The sequence below is a fragment of the Siniperca chuatsi genome, linkage group LG21 (assembly GCF_020085105.1).
Source record: "Siniperca chuatsi isolate FFG_IHB_CAS linkage group LG21, ASM2008510v1, whole genome shotgun sequence".
Lineage (NCBI taxonomy): Eukaryota > Metazoa > Chordata > Actinopteri > Centrarchiformes > Sinipercidae > Siniperca > Siniperca chuatsi.
The window spans coordinates 1,711,155-1,735,081 of record NC_058062.1 but is presented as its reverse complement, the minus strand read 5'-3'; the positions used below and the strand labels follow the sequence as shown (position 1 = coordinate 1,735,081).

General features: G+C 39.7%; 2 protein-coding genes across 12 annotated transcripts in view; one reads left to right on the top strand and one right to left on the bottom strand.

Moving 5' to 3' along the window:
- The window catches only part of atxn2l (ataxin 2-like), a 31,603-nt gene extending 26,304 nt beyond the window's left edge, over positions 1-5,299 (top strand). For all 11 annotated transcript variants that reach the window (XM_044181561.1, XM_044181556.1, XM_044181552.1 and 8 more), the window contains 5 exons: positions 559-691; positions 1,271-1,377; positions 1,883-2,065; positions 2,806-2,956; positions 4,897-5,299. In XM_044181561.1, coding sequence (XP_044037496.1) covers positions 559-691; positions 1,271-1,377; positions 1,883-2,065; positions 2,806-2,956; positions 4,897-4,955 — 633 coding nt within the window. In that variant the 3' untranslated portion in view covers positions 4,956-5,299. The remainder of the gene's footprint in view (positions 1-558; positions 692-1,270; positions 1,378-1,882; positions 2,066-2,805; positions 2,957-4,896) is intronic.
- Positions 5,300-7,334: 2,035 nt separating this feature from the next.
- On the bottom strand, positions 7,335-22,938 carry LOC122869026. The gene is made up of 12 exons (XM_044181548.1): positions 21,309-22,938; positions 15,331-15,440; positions 15,063-15,096; positions 14,868-14,896; positions 12,991-13,048; positions 11,942-11,997; positions 11,625-11,657; positions 10,296-10,344; positions 10,142-10,206; positions 9,822-9,860; positions 9,518-9,559; positions 7,335-8,746 (listed from the first exon to the last, which is right to left on the bottom strand). Exons 2-12 carry the CDS (start codon positions 15,431-15,433, stop codon positions 8,649-8,651), a joined length of 606 nt encoding a protein of 201 aa, XP_044037483.1. The 5' UTR covers positions 15,434-15,440; positions 21,309-22,938; the 3' UTR covers positions 7,335-8,648.
- Positions 22,939-23,927: the final 989 nt, after the last annotated feature.

The following is a 23,927-nucleotide window of genomic DNA, read 5'->3' as shown; positions in this document are numbered from 1 at the left end:
ATCAAATCTAAGCTTAAATTCGTGATATGTCATCAAAATAACTTTATTCTACATGTCTCATTCAAAAATACGCCAAAAATAAACAGTTTGCCCTAACCAGATCCTGTGAAAAGCATTTAATTCTGCACTCCTCAGCAAAGAAATTAAACTACAGTTTTGTCTTCTTTTAAAAAAAACATGATTTATGGATTTATAACTGTTATATACTGCACAAAAGACTTTGTTGAGATCTCCCTGCTTCTAGCCATGATTGTGCTGTTTCTATAGAGGTGTAGGACTTTATATATGGCAGTAAAAATGTGACCAGAGCGTAAAACGCTCAGAAACTGAGTTCAGGTGTTAAACTGAGAATTCAAGGTAGGCTCAGAGAAACTTTTCCGCCTTCAGCAGTCCGAACTCTGTTCAGACATCACAGTGAAGGAACAAGAAGCAAAACGTGAAGCAGTTTTCTTGTTTGAGTTTTAATCTCTTTACTTTCACTCCGCAGACCAACGGTGTAGTTTGGACAAAGAGAGTAAATCCGCAGGATCTCAGTCTGTCCCTTTTTGTTATTTCCAGGCAGTTTACTCGATGCTGCAGGGGGGTGCGAGGATGCTGACGTCCGGGGCCCCTCATCAACAGATGGGTCCTCCTGGGCCCCAGTACCCCGGCCAGGCCGAGGGCCAGCCGGGGCCGCAACAGGCCATGTATGGTAAGCAGAATTATGTTTTTATTCATCGTATCGAAATGAAAGGCACAGCAGGAAGTGTTATTTAACAAAATAAATTATTAATTTTATGAATATAGTTTGGTTTGTTGTGATCCGCCCTCATAATACGTCATTAGTTGTGAGTTTGGGGCCCTGAAAGGAAAAGATGTGATACAAAATGTTCTTGCGGCCGGTGTTAGCCTAAACCCAAATTTACCTCTGATGTTTGAGTTCTTTTCTCCTACGTATGAAATACGCCTCTAAACATGACACTCGATAATGATAAAGTGGAAATACAGTTTGAATTGTGGTACTTTTCCAATTTAAAGTCCTAGAAAAGTATAAACTGCAGACGGGGTTAGCAAAGTGACTGGAAGAGATAAAGGCTTCGTAACGCGAGCATCGTCAATAACAGGGAAAAGTGCAATTTTAAACCATGTATGTTTAAGTTTGTCGTAACATTCAGATCAGCCAGAAGTTTTATGTAAATGATCAATAGAGCCTTCTGGAGGAATATTGTACCTTTTGATGACAGAGAAGTTGCTAAATTCTCCTTTTTTTTTTTTGGTGTTTCTCTCTCAGCTCAGTCGTTCTCTCACCACTCGGGCTCCATCCATCATCCTCAGCCCTCCAGCACCCCCACTGGGAATCAACCCCAGCACACAGCACCCAGCCCAGGACACACTCAGGTAAAGGTGCTCACGCTGTACGGATGTTAATGGCGTCTAACAGCTGCTGAGATGATGAGAAATGTATTTTGTTCCTATGAAAAGCTTTGGTGTAGTTTGTAGTAAACAGGCAAAAGCATGCAAGTGTCCTTTAACATCATAGTTTGTTGACAGAACCGAAATATTACAAACTGATTATTCTGCTCATTTTTCATCCTTTTAAAATGGGATAAAAAATATACAGGAAAAAATTATTTACATCACGACGTGTTTTTTTAAAATGTCTTTTTTACTGTTAGAGGCGCGTTAAGAAATGTTTGGCTACTAAGGGATGGAAGGACAAAACAAAAAATGGAAAATAATGTGAAGTTAGTGGTGAAAAATAGTTTAATACAGCTTGAGGAAAACTAGGTTTCTTCACAGTACCAACAGGTATCAGGTCCAGCTTTTACCTCGGCTTTCTCTGCTCTTCCTGAGACATTTGATCGATCTTGGATAATTATTTCAACTCTGTTTTCCCTCTCAGTCGAATCAGGGTGGTCCTCAGCCTCAGTCCATGTTCCACTCTGGAGGTTTGTCTGCTCCCAACCCTCCTAACCTGCCGCCGGGCCACAGCTCCCCACAGGCCTCTTACGCCATGCAGGGGTACGGCCTCCCCACCCACCAGCCGCTGCCGCATGGCTTCCCCTCAATCAGCCAACTCACACAGGTGAACATCAGGCACCTTTGTCTTAAAGAGAATCCGTTCACCATGAAGGAGAAATGTGGACGTAGCTGTTTTCCTATTTATTCGGTGTTTTATTGTGTTTGCATGGAGTTTTCAGATTTAACCGGGTTAAGCTCAAATTATACTTTATGCATCCGCGTAGCCACGAAAATAAGACGGTGTAGTCCCTCATTCGTCCAGGAGTGTTCTATCGTAGAAAAGGTTTCAGTCGTAGTCGTCTGGACGCTGTTTTCAGAATCAAGACGTTTCGGCTCCCATCCGGAAGTCATTCTCAATTGTGAAAAAATTGGACGGGAACTGGAAATTTAAGCTACTCTGTGTTACATAAGCCCCGCCCTCAGGAAGGAATCTGCCTGAGTATCTTGTATCGAGTATCTAGATACTCAGGTAGACTCTTCCCTGAGGGCGGGGCTTAAGCTACACAGAGTAGCTTAAAGTTCTGAGTTCTCAGACCATTTTCACAATTGAGAATGACTTCCGGATGGGAGCCGAAACGTCTTGATTCTGAAAACAGCGTCCAGATGACTACGACTGAAACCTTTTCTACGGTAGCCACGAAAATGTCATCTGCTCCTGTTCACGAGGGTCCATGTGGACTTTGTGGACCCTGAACAGCTGGCGTGGACTGAAAGCTGTTGCATGTTTGGACACATGACATGTCCGGTCCTTCAGTGTGGATGTGGTCTCAGTTTCTCATGTGGCGTCTCGTTTGTCCTCTGCAGGCTCACGTCACGGGAGGCATGTCGGGACCTCACCACTCCGCAGGCCACGGACTGCCACCTGTCATGCTGCACTACGTCACCTCTCAGCAGGGCAGCGGCTCCAACCCCCAGCAGGGAGCACCACAACACTTCTACATTGGACACCCCCAAGGTAAAACACACCCCGGACACAGACCGGCTCTGGTCCTGTGGGCCACAATAAGGCAAAAAAAATTATGATGTTTCAGAAGAGAATAGAAAAGAAAATCTCTGTTAATGAGGTGCGTTGTGGATCAATATTCACAGGATCCGGCTGCATTTCATACTACTGTCTCAACACATATATATATACAGTTAAACTAGCTTAAGCACTAAAGAGAGAGAGCTTGTAGTGTTTGAATACAGCTGAATTCACGATCTAGTTGTTCTCATTTACATATTTTTCTGTTTCTTCTGTCAGATCGAACAGAACAGGTATGAAAGAGTGAACTGATCGCGGCACATAAACTCGCGTTAACCAGCAGTCAGTCCCAAGCTGCTGGTCAAATCATTATTTTATGATCATGGCATCGTCTGACAAAATGAACAGTTTAATAACAGCTGTGAGATCGGCTATGTTGACATTTAACATGAGAGATCGGCGAGAAAGTTTTCTTTACTTGCCCGCGACACCTACTGGGCAGGTCTATCATCGCTTTGTAAAATCAGAATCAAAAAAGCCCCCGTTTGGGGTAAGAAAAAAAAACACCAACCTCAAGTAGATGAAGGGCTGAAGGGGAGAGAAAATATGTATTTTTAATTTTACCGGCTCAATGTGGACGTACTCTAATACCGTAAAACTTCAATTAATAGCCCAGGCTTTTATTTGCTTCAATCAAGTCAAGTCAAATTTAGATATAAAGCACATTTAAAAACAACCCACGTTGACCAAAGTGCTGTACAGATCAGAGCAGGGAACTAAAATCACAAATAAAAGCAACATAAACATCAGTGCTCACAACTCATAGACACCAGTCAAAAAATCTGCCACATCAAGGGGATTCAAACGCCAGTAAGTATGTTTTTAAGCCTGGACTTCCACAGTCAAGACGCTTTCACCCCAAAATCAAAAGTACACATTTTTCCTCTTACCTGTAGCGCTGATTATCCATCTAGATTGTTTTGGAGATATCGGTCGTAGAGATGTCTTGTCATTTTTTAAATATAGTTGGGCTCAAAGCGTGAAAAACTCAACATCTCTCCAGAAATAACTCAAGATAATCCACAAACCTTGTTGTGAGCAGTTTCTTGTAGGAACTATCGGTAGAACTGTCCCTTTTAAGTTTAGTACGCTGACAACCAGGAGAACCTTAAAATCAACTGAACTCAACATGGGACAGGCCTTTAATTCCTCTCGCAAAAAACTCTTAACTCAGCAAAGATGGGAAATACGGTAAATAATCGAGGAATGGACACATATTCGCACTTTATGACCACTTCAAAGGTAGGGAGGCAACACTTTGGTGTTCATGGTTTTTGTAAAATTAACTGAATTTTGGAGAATCTAACAGATCTAACGATGTGTAGCATGTCCAAACAACAACTGTTTAAACATTTATATTTGTATGCAGCTTAGAAGTAGCTCAAGTGGGCGACCCGGTGGCCTTTAGGAGGTTTTATTCATCCAAAGAGCTTATATAAAAACCAGACCCGGCGTCTGATTTAGACCTGCGTTTCTCAAAACGTGTAGCCAGACCCGGCCAGTAAAAGGGGTCGGCTTTTAATTGAAGTTTTGCAGTATACACTATTCAGGAAATACAGATACAACACGGCGAGGGATAGAACGGAGTAAAGTACAATGGAAAGCATCTGTCACCACATCTAAGGAGTTTCCAGTATGTAACTATAAAACACAATCAGAAATGTGGCTGAAGAACAAACTCTCACCTTTTGTACTCTAATGGTTTCCTTTTCCCTGAATTCTCCTCTGTGTTTTTAAAGCTAAGTTACTGTAACCGTGATGTGACTCAACTAATCACCTTCACTTACTTTGTATAATTTAAAGTGTTTGTGAATAATTCAAAATGTGAAGAAGTATTAAAAAAAAAAACATTTTTGTGTTGTGTCTTCCAGCTGTTCAGGTTCAGGCTCACCCCACCCAGCAGCTGTCCTTCCACCCCTCTGCAAACTGACAACCCCCCCTCCCCGGATTCAGGAGCGAGGAAGACGAGCGTTACTGCGTGACGAAAACCCCCCAAAATCCCAAGCAACTCGTAACATTCCCACCTCCTGACATCAGATTAACACGTCCTCCTTCTTACCCACATCTTTTAGAAAAGCAGACAGAACACAGAAACATCTTCCATGGGACGTTTCTGGATTTTAAAATGTAAATACAGACTGTTTTCACACATGAACCTGAAGCTGGACCGAAGACATTAACTGGTGGAAACACAGTTCTTCTCCCCGTCCCACCTCTGTCCTTTTACAGACGAAACCAGTTCATTAATAATAAAACCATTGGGGAAAAAAACAACTCTGGAACTTTTGAATTCAATCTCAAGCAGTGTCCTTAGTTTGTACTTATATTTAATGCAACACGCAAACTACAGGCGACTTTAAAGGAATCGAAAATATGCACATTCGCTGTCTGTAGCGGGTCACATGAGGGAAGCTACAGGCAGCAGCTGCTTAGCTTAGCTTAGCATAATGCCTAGAAACAGCTAGCCTGGCTCTGTCCAAAAGGTAACAAACCTCCTACAACCGGCTGTAGCTTCATACACGAGTCGCATCAACGTGAACATCTGACTCTCAGGAAGTGATTCAGCGTGTTTCCCAAAATGTCGAACTATTCCTTTAAGATAAAATAAGATAAAATAACCTAAAATAATCATAACTGTCTTAGATAGTGGAATGTGATTGGGCAGCCGTGTGATGCTTAGCATGCGTATATATATATATATATATATATATGTATATATATGTATATATATGTATATATATGTATATATATGTATATATATGTATATATATGTATATATATGTATATATATGTATATATGTATATATATGTATATATATGTATATATATGTATATATGTATATATATGTATATATATGTATATATGTATATATATGTATATATATGTATATATATGTATATATGTATATATATGTATATATATGTATATATGTATATATATGTATATATATGTATATATGTATATATATGTATATATATGTATATATATGTATATATATGTATATATATATATATATATATATATATATATGTATATATGTATATATATGTATATATGTATATATATGTATATATGTATATATATATATATATATATGTATATATATATATATATATATATATATATATATGTATATATATGTATATATGTATATATATATATATATGTATATGTATATATGTATATATATATATATATATGTATATATGTATATATATGTATATATATGTATATATATGTATATATGTATATATATGTATATATATGTATATATGTATATATATGTATATATATGTATATATGTATATATATGTATATATATGTATATATATATATATATATGTATATATATGTATATATATGTATATATATGTATATATGTATATATATGTATATATGTATATATATGTATATATGTATATATATATATATATATATATATATATATATATATATATATATGTATATATGTATATATATGTATATATGTATATATATATATATATATATATATATATATATATATATATATATATATATATATATATATATATATATATATATATATATATATATATATATATATATATATATATATATATATATATATATATATATATATATATATATATATATATATATATATATATATATATATATATATATATATATATATATATGTATATATATGTATATATATGTATATATATATATATATATATATATATATGTATATATATGTATATATATATATATATGTATATATACACACATATATGTATATACACACACACACACACATTACACAGTAAGCTTCACGGAGTCTGACCACAGAGATCACGGACGACAGTCTGGTCTCAGCTGAGTTAAACTCATGCAGACTAATTAATAAAAAGTACAGGAAGTTTAACGGCCGATCATGGCAGCTCCGACAGCTGTGTGTCAGTTTATCTACAGTAGATGTTTAATTATCAAAACTTATTGTTTACAAACTGACGAAATTAAGAAGTGGAGTTTTTCATATTTTACAGCCTCGATAGCGTCGCCTTCACAAATAGACAGAAAATACACCGCTGATTATATAATTTATTGTTTCTAAATGTAAAACACATTTAGGAAGTTAGTACTTGACTTCTCTTTAATCATAGATAGTTGACGTGACCTAATTATTACACAACAGCAGCGTACGCTCGACTCTTTAACACCACAGCGTCATTATACTAAACTGGTGAAATATGTCCAAAGACAGGAAAAGATGGTTGCTAAAAGAAAGTTACTGTGAGGAATAAAATCTAGTAGAGTTTAAAGTTTTGTTAACGTTTTAATTGAATTGTAGTTTTACATTTTCTAGTTCACACAAGTGGATTGCAGATCCAGAGACAACAGTAACCATGGTAACAACACATAAATACGCTGTAATAAAAAATAAAAAAAAACAGTGTGAATTAAGACGGACATTCTCAGGAGTTGTCAGTAAAATCAAAGTAAAGCTCAAACTATCTAAACCTCTCACGATGTTAGACAGATACAGTGGAGGAAAGAGAGATTAACGAATACAGAAATTAACACATTTGCAGTTAAAAATTACACAAAATGTACTTTAAAAAAAACTAGAGAAGTTTAATTCTTCTGACTGATTCAGGAGAGAGAAACTGACTCTGAACCAACGAAGCCTGACAGGAGAAATGATTCTGTTTGGGGATTTTCTCTGCCGACCTGCCAACAACTGTTCTTATTATTCTGGATTTTAATTTAGTGTTCCCAACCTTTTTATGGCTCGTGCCTCCTCAGCACGAAGCCATGTCCACCTGTAGCACAGGTGGAATGTGTCTGTGGGTGATTTCTTCCTTAATTAAATCATTTTTAGAGGTCAAATTTACAAGACAAAAATCAAGGATTAGGACAAATTCTTAAAAAGTAAACCTACATTTGTGCAGTAGAAATGATACTTTATATATTATGCATTATTTTTGATGGTGATGTCAGCCTGTTAGTATCTAAAATATCTCAACTGTTGGATGGATTGTCATGAAATTTGGTTCAGACGTTTTCCTCTAGACTAATTTTAATAACTTTGTACCTTTTTTCATTAAGCATCAAGTCAAAATTATTATTATTTTTTTTAATTTATCTGCAGAAGTTAGCACTTAGCTCATTTAGCACTGCTGTAGACCGTTAGTCTGCCTAAACAGAAATATGCACTTGAACTCTTCTCATCTCTCTCTAAAAAGCTACGTGTAGTCGTGGTTCAGAGCCTGATTTCTACAACAGAACCACATGAACACATGGCTTTTTAACTCTGATGAAAACAGCGTGTCTACGTATTTCTGTCTCCATGCTTTATGTGCCTGCTTCAGGTGAGTGTCCTGCTTTAAAAAGCCTGATAAAACTGAAACCTCTCACTGGCAGAGTGATTTATTTTTATTTTTTTTTTTACCCCACAGATCACAAAACAGACAAACTCTACATGTTCCCTCAACTGAAGCTTCAGGAACTAAGAAAAATAAGTCTCTGTTCTCCGTATAGTCATTCTTCATCCTCAGTTTTAAATAAACGCCATCATGAGTTAAAGGTGGAGACAGAAAAAACGTAGATGGCAGTTAAAAAGCTCACTGTGGTCGCTCAGTCAGTCTGCGTCCCTTCTTGCACGTTGACGTAGTTCCCCTCATCATCGTCATCGTCGTCGCTGTCGCTTGGATCCGTCAATTCTGGTGTAGATACTAAAATCAAATATCAGAATGAGTCCAAAATGTAAAGAGTTCATCTCTCCGTATGTTTCATGATCATCTGAAAATTAGATTTAATAAACTAAAAGTATTAAAATAATTAAAAAAGGAAAAGCAGCACATCCTCAGATTTGTGAAGCTGGAAATGTTTTCACACGGAAAATAGTTTCCAATTTCTCTCAAATCGACTAAAAGTTTATACAAGTACAGAAACGATTTATGTTTTGTGTGTAAAAATCTTATTGTGTAACGTAACTAAAGCTGTCATAAATGTAGTGAAGTAAAAAGTGCAATATTTCCCTCTGAGACGTGGCGGAGTGGAAGTAGAAATATACAAGTACCTCAAATTTGTACTTAAGTATAGTACTTGAGTAAATGTACTTCCACCACTGGACTAAATACTATTTCCTCATCCACAGAGCTGTAAATTACATCTTAATGTTTTTGTAAAACCCATTCCAAATATTATTTTGTCTGAAAATATTGGAAAGAAACATTATATATTACATTATATACTAATATAAGTGATAATACATTAAAATTATAGTTCACATGAGACACGTCTTTTCCAGCTTCCATCTTTGTTTGGATACAAAACACAGACAGAATATTTTTTTCATCCAGATGGAAAGAAGAGAAATATCTTCAGAGCAGCTGTTATTAAACCACTATCACGTGGTGATACGCGAGCGGCACAAACTGGGGCAACGGGTCACTTCCTGAGGAAGAGCGTCACATGATCTGAAAACTCAATATCCAACTCACTTTGAAAGTGCAGCGGATCCACATTCAGATACTCTCTGTCCTCTGAGGAGACAAGAAGAAGAAAACACAGCTACTACGGTGCTTTCATAGTTGTGTAAATGAAGGAAAGACGACTTAGGCCAAAGTGGAGTGATAAGAATAGAACAAAAAAAGAAAAAGTACATATTTTAAAACACACAAAACGTGGCGACATCTGTTAGTTTACTGCTGTGAGACTACATGCCGATAATAAGGAATCACAAATGAGACAAACCAAAAACACAGAATGGTCCTTTAGTATCAGCACACATTAGAAGCTCCTCACCTTTCTTCTCTGGGACGTTCTCATAATCGTGTCGAATATCTGTGGATGAAAACAGCTGATGAGTTCACCGCGACGTCTAACGGACAGGAAACACTTTGTGTTCATCCTCAATGATGCTTCATAACATAACTTTCTTCATCCGGAAGCTGAAGGTCACAGTCACATATTTCTCAGCGGATGTGAGACAATATATTGATGCATCAGCTCCGTCAGTTAAACAGGTGAATGAAATAAATCGACTATAAACTGGAGCTGATCCCAGGAGCTGCTGGTTGAAAATCTATAGCCTGAATATGCGTTTCCGTTTTCCCAAACTGTACCTGAACTGGGCGTCGATGCTCGGCTCTGATTGGTCAGAGGAGCCTCACCGTCGGGCAACACGGTTCTGCAGAAAGCAGAGAAGAAGAGACGATCAGATCTGATTTACTGCTGCAGCATTAAAGACGTGGAAAAACACCATGTGAGGACACCTACACGTAGGGGGGGTCTTCTGCATCGCTGTCAGCGTTAACGTAGTCAGGTCCTGCAGAAAACAGCACGTCAGCACAACGCATACATCACACTGACATCACACTGACATCACACAGTGAAACTTAAAGCAGGCGGAGTTTGTTTAGAAGATTATTTCTGTTTGGTTTGCTGCTTCCAGCGGTGACCACGCTGACACTGCGATTCAGTTTGTACCACGACAGAGCAGACTCGTTATCCAAGTCACAAGTAAGTCTCAGGTTCTGTCCTGTCAAGTCTCAAGACGAGTCCAACCAGGCTCAAGACTTGGCAACCAAGTTTTAAGAACAGTCCAACAAGTCCCAAGTCAAGGCCGTCAAGGCCAACAAGTTCCAAGTCTAGTCCAACAAGTTCCAAGTCTAGGCCAACAAGTCCCAAGTCAAGGCCAACGAGTCCCAAGTCAAGGCCAACAAGTTCCAAGTCTAGTCCAACAAGTTCTAAGTGGAGGCCAACAAGTCCCAAGTCAAGGCCAACAAGTCCCAAGTCAACATTATAACCACCTCAGTTTCGACCAGCATATTTAACCCTGTTGTCCAATCATGTTTTTTCCAATTAAGAAAAATGTCAAAAGCCAGGTAATTTTTATCTACTAAGAACTTAGAAACAGTAATCCATGTATTAATTTCATCCCGGTTAGATTACTGCAATGCACTCTCTTCTTGCCTCACGCAACAAAACCTCAATACATTTCAGCTGATTCAAAACGCCGCAGCCAGACTCATATCCAGGTCCAACAGGACACATCTCACCGGTTTTGAAATCACATCACTGGCTCCCAGTCCGTCTTAGAATAGATTTTAAAATTTGAATGATCACTTTGAAGGCTCGTAGAGGGTTAGCTACAGAATATATAGCTGACCCCCTACGACCCTAAATGCAACCTGAGATCCTCTGGTAGGTCTTTCCTCAGTCAAACCTTAAAACTAAAAGGTGAACGGGCCTTTTCGGTTAGGGCGCCCCGGTTGTGGAATGACCTGCTGGAGGAGATCAGGGAAGCTAACACATTGTCCTCTTTTAAAAAACTCACTATTTTAGACTTGCTTTTTATTGATTGTTTCATTATCTTTCATTGTATTTTATCAGATTGTCTTTTTTTAAATTATATGTAAAGTACTTTGTAATTTGTTTTGAAAAGTACTATATAAATAAAGGTATTATTATTATTATAATAATAATAATAATAATAACAACAACAAGTCCCAAGTCAAGGCCAACACGTCTCGTGAAAGTGTCTGTTAGAAAAGTTGCATCTTTTGCTGCAGTCAAAGCAAACATGGATGGTAAACTTGATCTTACCCTCTGCTGGATTCTCATAACTTGGATTACTCTCTGTAGGACAGAAAAAATCATATTGTTAAGACTTAAGAGTCCAGATATGAGAGTTACCACGTCAAAGTGTAAAAACATAAATCGAACTTTAACGTCAGAGAGAAACTTCAGTAAAGGTACATCTTTTCGGTTTTTTTTCACATATGAAATAAACAAGACAAATTCCTGACTAACATTATTTATAAATCATGATTTAACAAATGTGAACGACAGCCTGAAAGCGACACATTGGAGAACGACAGACGCATCATCAACTAAAAGTCAAAAGAAAAGGAGAAACTCACCGGTTTCTGTTGGGGTGACGGATCGGTGTCTCCGTTGAGTTCCAGCTGAAAGTGAGCTGAGTGTGAAAAGAAATAACCACATCAGGCAGCAAACAGTTAAAAGTTTCTTTCCAAATCAAAGCCCTCTGTAGTCCCAGTTCATCTCTCAAAAACCAAACATGAAGTCCAAGTCCAACTCTACTTAGATCTGAGAGATCAAACCGTGTCGAGGCAGCGATCTGGACAGTACATTTACTCAAGTATTTCCATTTTATGCAACTTTCTACTTCTACTCCACTAAATCTCAGAGGGAAATATTCTACTTTTTACTTCACTACATTTATTTGACAGGTATAGTTACTAGTTACTTTGATTTTACATAGAAAATTAAAGTAACTAGTAACAATGCATCATATAAAATATGATGCATCGTTATAGATTAAAGGCTGTATACCCACACAGGTGTTTTCAGTGGCTGATCAGACCTGTTCAGGTTGGAGTTACATGAAGTCATCATGTACTAATAAGAACTCTGAAATAGCATAATGAGTACTTTAACTATTGATATTTTTAAGTACATTTTGCTAGTACTACTTTGGTACTTTTACTTAGAACAATATAAGAGTATTTTGAAATTGTGGTATCTGAGTACTTCCTTCACCACTGGATCTGGGCGAAGGTATAAAAACATTTCTAAAGCTTTGAATGTTCCCAGGAGAACAGTTGGCTCAGTTACTGTGGAACAAGACGTTAAGAACCACCATCTGTACCTGTAATAATCTACTACCAGCCGATAATATCCACCCGCCTATTTATCGATCAGGATCTAGTTTGAACACCGCTGCTAAATCTTCAGGACAGAAAACATTCAAATAAAAACTTTAAAACCAAGCAAAGCTCTGGTATTTATTTAATCTGTAATTTCACTTCAGGTACAACACAACTATGTTTTTAGACTCTCACTCATTATTTAGCATTGATGTATCGTTTACAGTCAGCTTTGGTGCTGATGAAGGCCTGGTAGTCTTGGTAGGTGAACCAGGTGTGTTTTATTATAAAACGTTACTCACAAAGGTGACAGCAGGTTGGAGGAAGGGTGGATGGAGTTCTGATCATTGGTCGGCTGGGCTGTAATTCAACAGAGAGAAAGTCACCTTCTTCATCATCAACGTAAATGTCAACATCATCAACATAGAGTCGTCGTCACCATCATGAAATGTAAGACACTGACCGGTCTGTAAACCAAACTATTGGACAAATGAAAATTATGACCTTGTGGTGACGCAGACATTGCCATCAAAGAAATTACAATGTTCTTATACAATTATATTTTCACTTATCAGAAACTAATTAGCCTATGCTTTATTGATAATGTCACCGCTGCCTCATGTCTGTTTTATATCAGGGAGGTGCTCATTTTTATTATCTATTAATGCCATATGAACAGTATATACGCAAATATACACAAAGTTGTCATTTACTGTGCATCAGACTACAGTTTAGATGTGACCAAGGACGCTATTTCCACATAGCGGTGTTTGACTTTATTTTGTCCCCCTCAGTTTTCTGGATCCGTTAGTCATGAGCGCAGGAACGTATTTTCACTAGTTGGATCAGAATCAGGTTTATTGCCAAGTAGGTTTACACATGCAAGGAATTTGCTTTGGTATTTTGGTGCAAAACAATAAACATAGTATAAATATAAAGAAAGATAAAGCAAGTACTGCAGGTCAAGAATCATAAATCTAAAACATAAAATTGACAATAAGATATTAAAGAATAGAAAAAGAATAGAATATTTATAAGCACTGCCCTGGATACTGCACATCCGTATTAATGTTTAGAATAAACAACGTACAGATGTAGTACTCTATAGTTAAATCTGAAACTTGAAATGCAATGCACCTGTTCAGATTACCTGCAGCCTCACTCTCACTACTGGACGCTGGCTCACTTTCCCCCCCCATAGAGCCTGTTTTTCAGTTGGTTTTGGACTATTTAAAGTGAAGAAACATGTTATTTTATGATTTTTTTTTTCTACTACGACTGTTGTGTTTAGCAGCTGCTCTTACTCACTGAGGTAGAAAACCAGATACATGTTTATCCTTCGAATTTACCAGATTTTTCACACTTGAACCACAACAGAATAATGCATCCACTTAATCAGAGATTATTTAAAAAAGGTTTAATGATATTTCCACTGTGTTTCACTCTGGCCAGCGGGGTGGGGGCTATATTTATTTCTACAGTAAATGAACTATAAAAGTGAGGGAAAAACTAATTTTTCAAAAGATTATAATTATTAAATATTAGATATGACAGCTCTCTTTTTAGTGAAGATGCACATATGAGTATTAGGTTTTAGTGTATTAATACAGCCATATGCTCAGTTGTAGTCTAATAAAGGAAATTCAAAATGCTATTTTAAAAGCTTGATGTGACAAATTTCATAATGTGTTTTTTTCTAGATTGTAAAACGCAGGAAATAGCACTCACATGCTTTAATTGGTATTTATTGATTGATTGATTGATTGAGAACCTCTGAATACCTGTACGTTCCTAATGTTAATTTTTCCCCCTGAAATGTTAAACTAATGAATTATACACACACTTTATGATAAACTTAACCTGAACCCTTTTTCATCTCAAAATACAGTCCTTGATTTTGATATTAACTCCCCTTCTACTTCCAGTTATTACATAAGAAATTAAAAGGTTTTTGATTGTTTGCTTGTATATTTATTATTAAAATCAGAGTTTCAGTTTAGCGTGTTATTGTTAACATTTGTTTGTGTATTTTCCTTCTTCTTGTATGAAAATAAAACATATTCCACGATAAGTGGAAGCAGCAGGGCAGCCAGTCTGAACGGTTTCAGAGACTTTTCAGACGAAGGTGGGAATCAGAGCTTCTCACAGGTACAAACTCTGTCAGGTGCTTCAGACTTACATGGATGGATGACTCTGAATTCAGTGGATCTGATTGAAAGAACAAAAAGAGACACGTGAGAAAAACACACAGCTGCTCAGATTTTACTCACCACTCACTCATCATTTGATATAAAACTAAAGGTTTAACCTGAATTATTGCACTGTAAAAAACATTATCTTTCACTTATGTTGACTAGCAGGAGAAAATACTTACGGCAAGTAGTCCTCTGAAGCTTGCCTGATGGAGGCTGGAGGGAGGAAACAGTAAAGAATAAAAACTATTTAGTTTGATATAAATAATAATTAAAATGTAAAGCCAAAAACCACAGTGTCAGTGTTGACCATCAGAAGTGAGAACACATTCATCTGAGCCTGGTTTTAAAAAGGCCCTCATCAAAAACCACAGGGTGTAATATTTTAGGTCATCGCGCAGCAGCTGTTAACCACATGTAGGTGCAGTGTGAAGCGAGACATCATCGCACCCAGCGGGCCTTTGTTCATGCAGTGCAGGCAGACCACGGCCAGGAGGACCATGGAGACGAGGACGGCGGCCGCCAAAACCCAGAGGAGCCAGGAGGCGTCCATGTTTCATCTGAGGGGGACAGAGAGGACAACATGAGACTTTCAGAGGTTTCAGTCAATAAAATGGGTCCGTCGCAGTGTTGGAGGAAGTACTCAGATCTTTTACTGCAGTAAAAGTACTAATACCACTAATACTAGTCCTGCATTCGAAATTCTACTTGAGTAAAAGTACTCATTATTCAAAATTCAGAGTTAAATTATGGAGCCAAGATAATCTTTTGTACACAAGTTATATTATTATTATATTAAGTCGTGTGCAACAAGATAAAAGATCGTTTTTTTCAGGACTTCCTGTTACAACTTTATCACTCTTATCCTACACGATGACCTCATTTAGGTCCCAGCAGAGCTTCGACCTGATTGATCTAATCAGCAACGGACGCTGCGAGGGTCTGTGGGGCCTCTGATCTATAACAATGCATCATATTTAATAAGTTGATCATATGTTAGTCTGTAAAAACAAAGTAATTACAGAAGTTAAATAAACAGTTTTTTTAAACAAGTAAAAAAGTATAAAGTAGAATAAATTGGAAAGACTGAAGTAAAGTATAAGTACCTCCAAATTGTACTTAAGTACAGCACTTAAGTAAATGTACTAAGTTACTTTCCACCGTTTTGGTTCAGACTGAAACATCAGCAGCTGCTGGACTGTGATGAAACGAGCTTCATCGTTCACGCTCCCCTCAGGATGAACTGTAATAACTCTGCTGATCCTCTGACTTTCCATCTAGCGCCACCATCAGGTCGACATGTTAACGTGTCTGACACTTTGGTTTCTGACCGAACACCTGCAGAGCTGATGGCGTTCCCATCAGCCTCAGCTGCGCTCTGTGTTTACTGCTAACAGGCTAATGCTAGCATGCTAACATGCTAAACTAAGATGAAGAACATGGTAAACATTATACCTGCTAAACATTAGCATGTTAGTATTGTTATTTTGAGCATGTTAGCATGCTTACGTTAGCATTTAGCTCAAAGCACCGCTGTGGCTAAGTACAGCCTCACAGAGCTGCTAGCACGGCTGCAGACTCAGTACTTGTTTTAAACGGAAGAACAATAGAAATTTGTCTTTGTTTCTTTAAAAACAACAAACACACAAACAAAAGGCGACTTTAAACAATAAGTCTGCTGTTATTTCCAGACCCAAACCACCAACATGTCAGTGCGTCTCTCAGTACCGTCTGACTTCCTGTCTGCGGCTCTCAGCTGCGAGCCCATTGGTTCCTGCTGAGGACGTAAATCTTTAAAAACACAAATATATAGTTGTTTCATGTTTAAAAAGGCTCGGTAATTTCCTCAAACAGCTGCTCGCTGTAGTTTTTAATCAAACAAACAGGAGGAAATGGTGCGTTTGTTGGGGACTATTTTCAGCGGCGGATGAATCCACATGTGGTGCTGTAGTGAGTGTTTAAGGAAGCCAGAAAGAACCTCAAACACCACACTGATGAAGGCAAGATCGCTGAAAATATGTGGTGCATAAAGCTGTGTGAATTAGTGTCACATCACTAATTCACAAGCACAGTACAGTGTAGTTTGTGAAATTTAATGACTTGAAAATGAGATGAAGCATCTCAAAAAGCGGCTTATCCTGTAAAAAAAAAATAAAAAATACGATTTGCTTAAAATAGCTCAAATGTATCTGATGGCTATATTTGCTAGTTACTTAAAAATTGCAGATTAAAACAGATGATAAGACGTGTTGATAGTTAAAAGCAGTGGAGTGGAAGTCTGTGCACCTCTGATGTGACATGAGGATGATATATATCTATATATATATATATATCTATATATCTATATATCTATATATATCTATCTATATATCTATCTATATATCTATCTATATATATCTATATATATCTCTATATCTATATATCTATAAATATATCTATATATCTATATATATATCTATAAATATATCTATATATCTATATATATATCTATAAATATATCTATATATCTATATATATATATATATATATCTATAAATATATATATATTTAAGGTTTAAGGTTTTAAAGTAAGTACTCAGCTCACAGAACAAACAACTTATTTTTTGTACCTGAATATATTTTACTGCTAAATATCTGTACGTGTGGAGTGTTTGGTCAGTCAAATTTCCACTACATTTAAAATACAGTGCTCCAGGTTTCCAGGTGAAATCACCTGATGGACGTCGTACTTATCAGGTTCATGACTGACTTGAAATGAGCTGAAAGAGACCAGAAGTCTGTCTCATGAGTTACAGACGGTTTCATCATGTGTTCGTCACCGAATAACATCACATGCAGGACAGGAAGTGCAACACATTCAGACATTTCTACAGCTTAAAACACAGCTCGGAGGGAATTTAACTCATCGTTCAGGACGTCTTTCTAACCCTGGTGTAATGACAGGATCTGGTCTGTGCCAGACCTGGACATGCAGCAGGACCGAAGACAGAAGAGAAAGACTAAAGCCTCCTCAGGGGGGCGCCGGAGAGCTGAAGGGGAGGCAAAGATACTGCAGGAGGTGAATTTAAGTCAAAAATCGCACTCCTCCTCCTCAGAGTCGTAACTCCGTCAGACCTGAACTCTCAGACACGAAACACACATCGAATCCTTCAGTGTGACTCACACTTCCAGAGGACGTCATCGTCTCTGACGTCCGTCCAGAATAAACCTCATGAATCCACTTAGACACCAGAGAAGAAAGCGGCTGCAGAACCTGCCTGAGAATCCTGCTGTTTCTAAGTTTCCTTCAGTCTCACAGTGATCCAGAGACAGCTGTCTGTCCGTCCTCGGGTCCACTGCAGACAGGAGCTGCTGACTGCTGGTTCGGCTGCTCTGACGGGACAGTCTGACCGCATGTGAACAGATTCAGGCTGAACAAACGGGGCTGTAAAGAGAACAGCAGCACCGACCTGCAGCTGACATCACAGCAGACCATCTGATGAGCTTTGACGGGGTCTCGCTCTCCTGATGGCTTTAGTCCTTTCTGTATGTTGGTGTTAGCGCGTTTCCATCTATCAGATTAGCAGAAACATTTCTGACTTCCACACAAAAGTCAAATTTCACACTGAGCTGCTAAAGGAATAAAGTAAAGGAGAAGCAGCTCTTCCCACAGTCAAGAGGTCCACGTTAAAATATTTAGATTTAAATGACAGGAGGAGCCGCCAGTTCACAGAGAAACAGGAGCTCATTGTGGCTGTAATTATTACTGAGGTAATAATCCAGTCCCAATGGGGCTTCAGCGTATGTACACTACATACGCTGGACTTCTTTCACTCTTGGTGTCTTTCTTGGATTTTTATTTCACTTAAAGCAGATTTTTTTTAACACAAAGGATCCTTTCATGCCAACAAAAAGGTGTTAAACTAACCGTAAGAGTAGCAGCTCGTTTGCTTTTACACTTTGGTGGCGGAAAAGGAAGTGACGCACTCACGTCTGGAGACTCTACTCTCTCTTTCCATTTGGGGCCCCAGATGTGAGGTCTGCAGTCGGACCCTCTTGAACGTGTCGGACACGTTAACATGTCGACCTGATGGTGGCGCTAGATGGAAAGTCGGAGGATGAAAATGAGAGAATGATGAAGCACGTTTCATCACAGTCCAGCAGCTGCTGAGACAGCATGGCTGAAACTATTGTTCCTACTTCATTTGAAGCAGAAGAGCCCATTCATGTTTTTACATAATCACGTACACTTAAACACGTGCACGTCTGTGTTTTTAAGTCGAGCTATGAAGAGGAGGAAGCCATAAAAGTGAACTGCCTGCTCTATCTTCTTAAATATCTGGTGGTTTTTACTTTCCTGAGGCATGAGAAGAGGAACACGATGGTATCCGACCTCCCGATCGCAGAGGTGCGTCACACAGGAAGAAACCCATTTCCCACGTGGTACGCCTGACTGGCACGGCTCACGTTCTTTCCTCTGAACTCTCCACTAAGCCGACTGGAAAGACTGGAAACACCTCGCAGAAAACACCTGCACCCCCTCACACGGTCTGAATTTATATTCATTTAAACTCATTTAATCAAGCTCGGCCGCTCACGCAGCACTGCGGTGGGAAAGGCGGCCATCTTGTGAGTTGTGGCTCCATATTTAATGTCATTTTGTTTGCGCCACCCTCCCCCCAAACAAAAAAAACCAAAGGTTTTATTAACAGTAATGAGTGTAAGATTTGGGGAGGAAGTGTGACAGGAAAAGACAGATAAGAGGTTAATTGATTTTAATCAATCAGTTCACAGTTTTGACACTGCTGAGCTGCACTTTCGACAGATTAAATCGTGTTCAGTAAAACACGAGCAGCTGATGATGATGATGTTCTCACCAATATATGATATATTTCAAAAGCTTTTCATTCAAGCGTTTAATCGTGTGTTCTTTACAAAAAACAAAACTGCTGTAATTCAGTTTAAAATGAACAAAGTGTTCATTTAAAGCAGTTGGTAAAAGTTAAAGCACCACAGTGTCAGTACAGTGAGTAAAAGTACTCTGTGTGGCGTATATGTATCATACTAATGTACTGAAACATTAACGTGCGAGTGACATTTTAACGTAGCTGGAGGACGCGAAGATCATTTTAACCACTTTATCCGCTGCCGAGTAGCTCATCTATAAAAAAAGGCATCATGTTTTATATTTAGCCAGATAAACGTAAAAAGAGTAGAAGTGTAAAGTAGCATAAAACAAACATTACAATAAAACTAAGAATGTGACTGAACATTTGATGCAAACAGCAACAGATTCAGTCTAGGAAGTCACTGCTCCCAGCCAAGAAAGAGTCCTGCACATACAGAAACCTCCATCAAACAGAAAGTCGCTTCTACACTTCAGTTTTCGTACGGAGGAAACAAACAAACGACGTGTCAATCAGCGAGCTTTAGAGGAGCTGGTAGCTGGATTTTGTTACCTTTAGGCAGAGCCAGGCTAGCTGTTTCCCCCCGTTTCCATTCTTTATGCTAAGCTAAGCTAACCGGCTTCAGCTTCATAATTACCGTACAGACGTGAGTGGTGTCAATCTGAACGTCTGACTCTCAGCAACAAATCTAATACGCATATTTCCAGAAGCTATTCCTTTAAAAAGACACTGTTGAAACGGCACCAGGGGCTTCTCACACTCTGACAGTGTTTGTTTACCCACATTTCTTTTTTCAGTCGAGTTAGTAGAGAACAGAGTTGACAGGAAATGAGGTGAGAGTGAGAGATGAGGAATGACATGCAAGAAAGATCCCCAGCAGGACGCGAAACGGGGACGCTGCAGTTTATGGTCAGCGGCTTCACCTCGAGGCCACATACAACTTACATAACTTCCTCCGATCTCTGCTGACTGTCTAAAACACGGGCAGCCATCATGTCAGCTTCAAATAAACGAAACATGTCACGGTGCCTTAAAAACAAAAGTGAGTAGTTTGCACAGAATCCTACAAAGCTGCTAGGAAAGATCTTTTTCTGCCTCGCTCGAGAGATTTGTTTCTCCAGTCCTGGTCGGATCAGAGTTGAGTTATTCAGAGATAAATGAAATTAAAAAAAGGTTGGCGTCGTGACTTCCTCCTCCCGTCAACGCCAGCATCCCGCTGGACGGACGTCACGGAGGTCAGCGTGTTTTGGGTCAGAGTTGAGCTTTTGGCTGGAGTCTGGAGCCGGAGCTCGCACAGCCTCCTGCCGTTCCTCCGTTCATGGGAGTGAATCAAAAGAGCGAGAGACCCCGAAGGAGGAGTATTTGGCCCTCAGCAGTGCACCGTGCCTCTGGGCCAAGGAGCCAACACTGGTTTGGCTCCTCCGCAAGGCCCTTCAGCTTCATCTCCCCCCTGTGCATGCTGGGAACCGACTGAGGGTCCTCCATCCATCATGTGGAAGTCACAAACGAACAGCTGAGAATATAAAACGACGGGAGACTCACCTACAACCCGGGGACAAACGGCGACTGGAGAGACGGTTGTGACGAGGATCTGTGAAGTTTCGGGGCCTGCAGCTGGTCTCGTGTCCCCCACAGTATCTGGTCCACATAAGGCGACTACTGTAACCAAACATCCGCCATGTCTGAACACTTCTTCGCTCACTTTCTCCTTTCTGTCTACCTCGTCTGTCTTTCCTCCCTGATGATCTGATCTGCACCTTCAGCGACCTACTTGGCTCTTTCCTCCCTCCCTCCCTCCCTCTTTGTCACCGACTCTCTCTCTCTCCCCTCCCTTGTCGCTGCACCCAATCACCTCCTGAGACGAGACGCAGGGTTTCGTTTCGCCTCCCGCCACAGGTCCTCTGATCTTTTGTCGCCTTCCTCAGAGTTTCCTATGAGAAAGGTGACGAGCGACCATCGACTCAGGTCACGTTTGCCCAAAGAGATGAAGCACTGGTGTCTGAAAACACCCACACCTGATCTGTGACCGAACCCTGGACACAAGGTTACAGGTAAAGAGTGTGAGAGGAACTTCTGCAAAGGTTGACTCACTAACCAGGTGACTCACTAACCAACCGAGTTCACAGCTCTGTCTCAGTGAGCGCTGTGTGGGCTGATCAAACTGCCCTCTTTCAGCCGCTCTCAACTGCAAACTGCAACTGGTGGAGGGATTTGGAAAAGAGGCCTGCAGCGCAGAACAGCAAAATGTCAGACAAAAAAAAAAAAAAGTTTCACACACAAACACCTCGAACCAATCAGGAGAGGTAAGTGTGACACCGGGTGTCAAAAAGCTGCAGCGCTGCGTGAACGCTGCTGCAACCGTCACGACATCCTCCCACCTACAAACAGGAAACCACACCGAGGGAAGGAAGCCGAGTCCTCCTCTCCTCCTGTCCTCACTCGGCCTCTTTTCTCCTTCTGTCAAGAGGAGAAGAGACAGAGACGAGGGGGAGCAGAGTGAGCGACTGGGTGAGGAGAGGGAGGGACGGGGGGAGGGAGGGAGGGGGACACCGTCAGCAGACTGGGTTGTTTTCTGCTCAGTTCTTTCTTTCTGATAGTGGAAGTAAAACTGGTTCTGGGTAGCTTTGGATCATTTGGGCTACTTTTTGTACCATTTGGCCGTTTTTCCCCCCAATAAAGTTGGAACACAGTCCAAGGAACCGACCCCCCCCCTCCAATTAGTGTCAGTAGCTCAACACACGACTGATAGCTGGTGCTTATTATTGAGGGATAGCTTGTGATGAAAGTTTAATCAGTAATCTACATTACAGAACGGATTTGGCAGTGGTGGAGAGAGAATATCGAACCTCTACTTCAGCAGAAGTCCAAAACTTTTATGTTTTGAAAGCAAGCGAGACATCGGGAGTGTTTTCAAGTTTTCAAACTGTATTTTTTTTTTTGGTTTTACGGGAGAAAAAGACTTCAAAGACAAAAACTAACTGGTTGTTTTGGTAAATGTACGTCTGGTTAACCGCCCCACCTACGTTAAAACAGCACCCTGCTGCTTCCCTGAGCTTTTCTATGAGTCTCCCACGCAGCCAATGACACCGAGTTTGTTCTTTTGTCAGGGCTGCAAACAAACAACAAAAATCAAGCTGCCATTGGTTTTGTTTGCAGTCACTTTCTATACATCTTCACTGTCTGTGCTTCCTCACACGTTCTCAGGAGGCGCTGGGCTCCACCAGGGCCGCCCCCCCCCGTCCCCAACTCCGTTTGGGATCTTCATGGATCTCAAGGCGCAGCCGGGGGAGCAGAGTGTCTCTTTGCAGATGTGGTTTCTGCTGGCTTCATCAGACCGTGACCTTCAGCGGTGCTCTGGGGCGGTTTATAGCGTGAAGCGTTCGGGATGAGCGTCGGCGCCGCCCGGTCTGAGGCCGTGGGTCTCTGCTGCTCCCTCCGGGTTGGGACCGAGTCGCTGCCTCGAGCGAAGGAACTCAAGTATCCGAAGGTAAACCGGAGATCATCTGGAGGCTGAGCGGCTCTCCGGTGTGCGGCAGCGTCAGGACGAAGCCCTGCCGAAATTACTCCCAGCTCCTGCGCTGTTCTGGTCTTCGTGGTCACCCCTCCAAACCTGTGCAGGGCGGTGTTATCGGCCGTATTTCATGGTTTTCATCGGCCCGTTTGCGATCGGTCGATACCCTTACTGGCTGCAAAGATGCAGATGAAAGGTCTGGGTAAATTGTAGGGCTATTTGATTGAATTATGATTTTAAAAGCAGCTAAAGTGGATTATAAAGTGTAATGCATATTTAAGAGTAAAAGTACAAGCACCCCCCCAAAAAAAGACTTAATTACAGTAACATGAGTAATTCGTTACTTCCAGAGAGTTTTGTTGCCTCTCGACAGAGCCAGGCTAGCTGTTCCCCCCTGTTTCCAGTCTTTGTGCTAAGCTAAGCTAACCAGCTGCTGGCTGTAATTTCATATTTTCTGAAAAAATCAAACTATTCCTTTAATAAGATATGAAGCTGCACAGACATTGAGTGCTTTGATGATGTGCCACCTTTTTCTACTTTGCTTTGAATCCAACAATAATAATAATTTGATTATTAGAGGTCTGTGCTCTCTGACCGATGTCTAATTCTTTGCTGCTGTTTCCTCCGGCTGGATCATCAAAAGTTAAAAT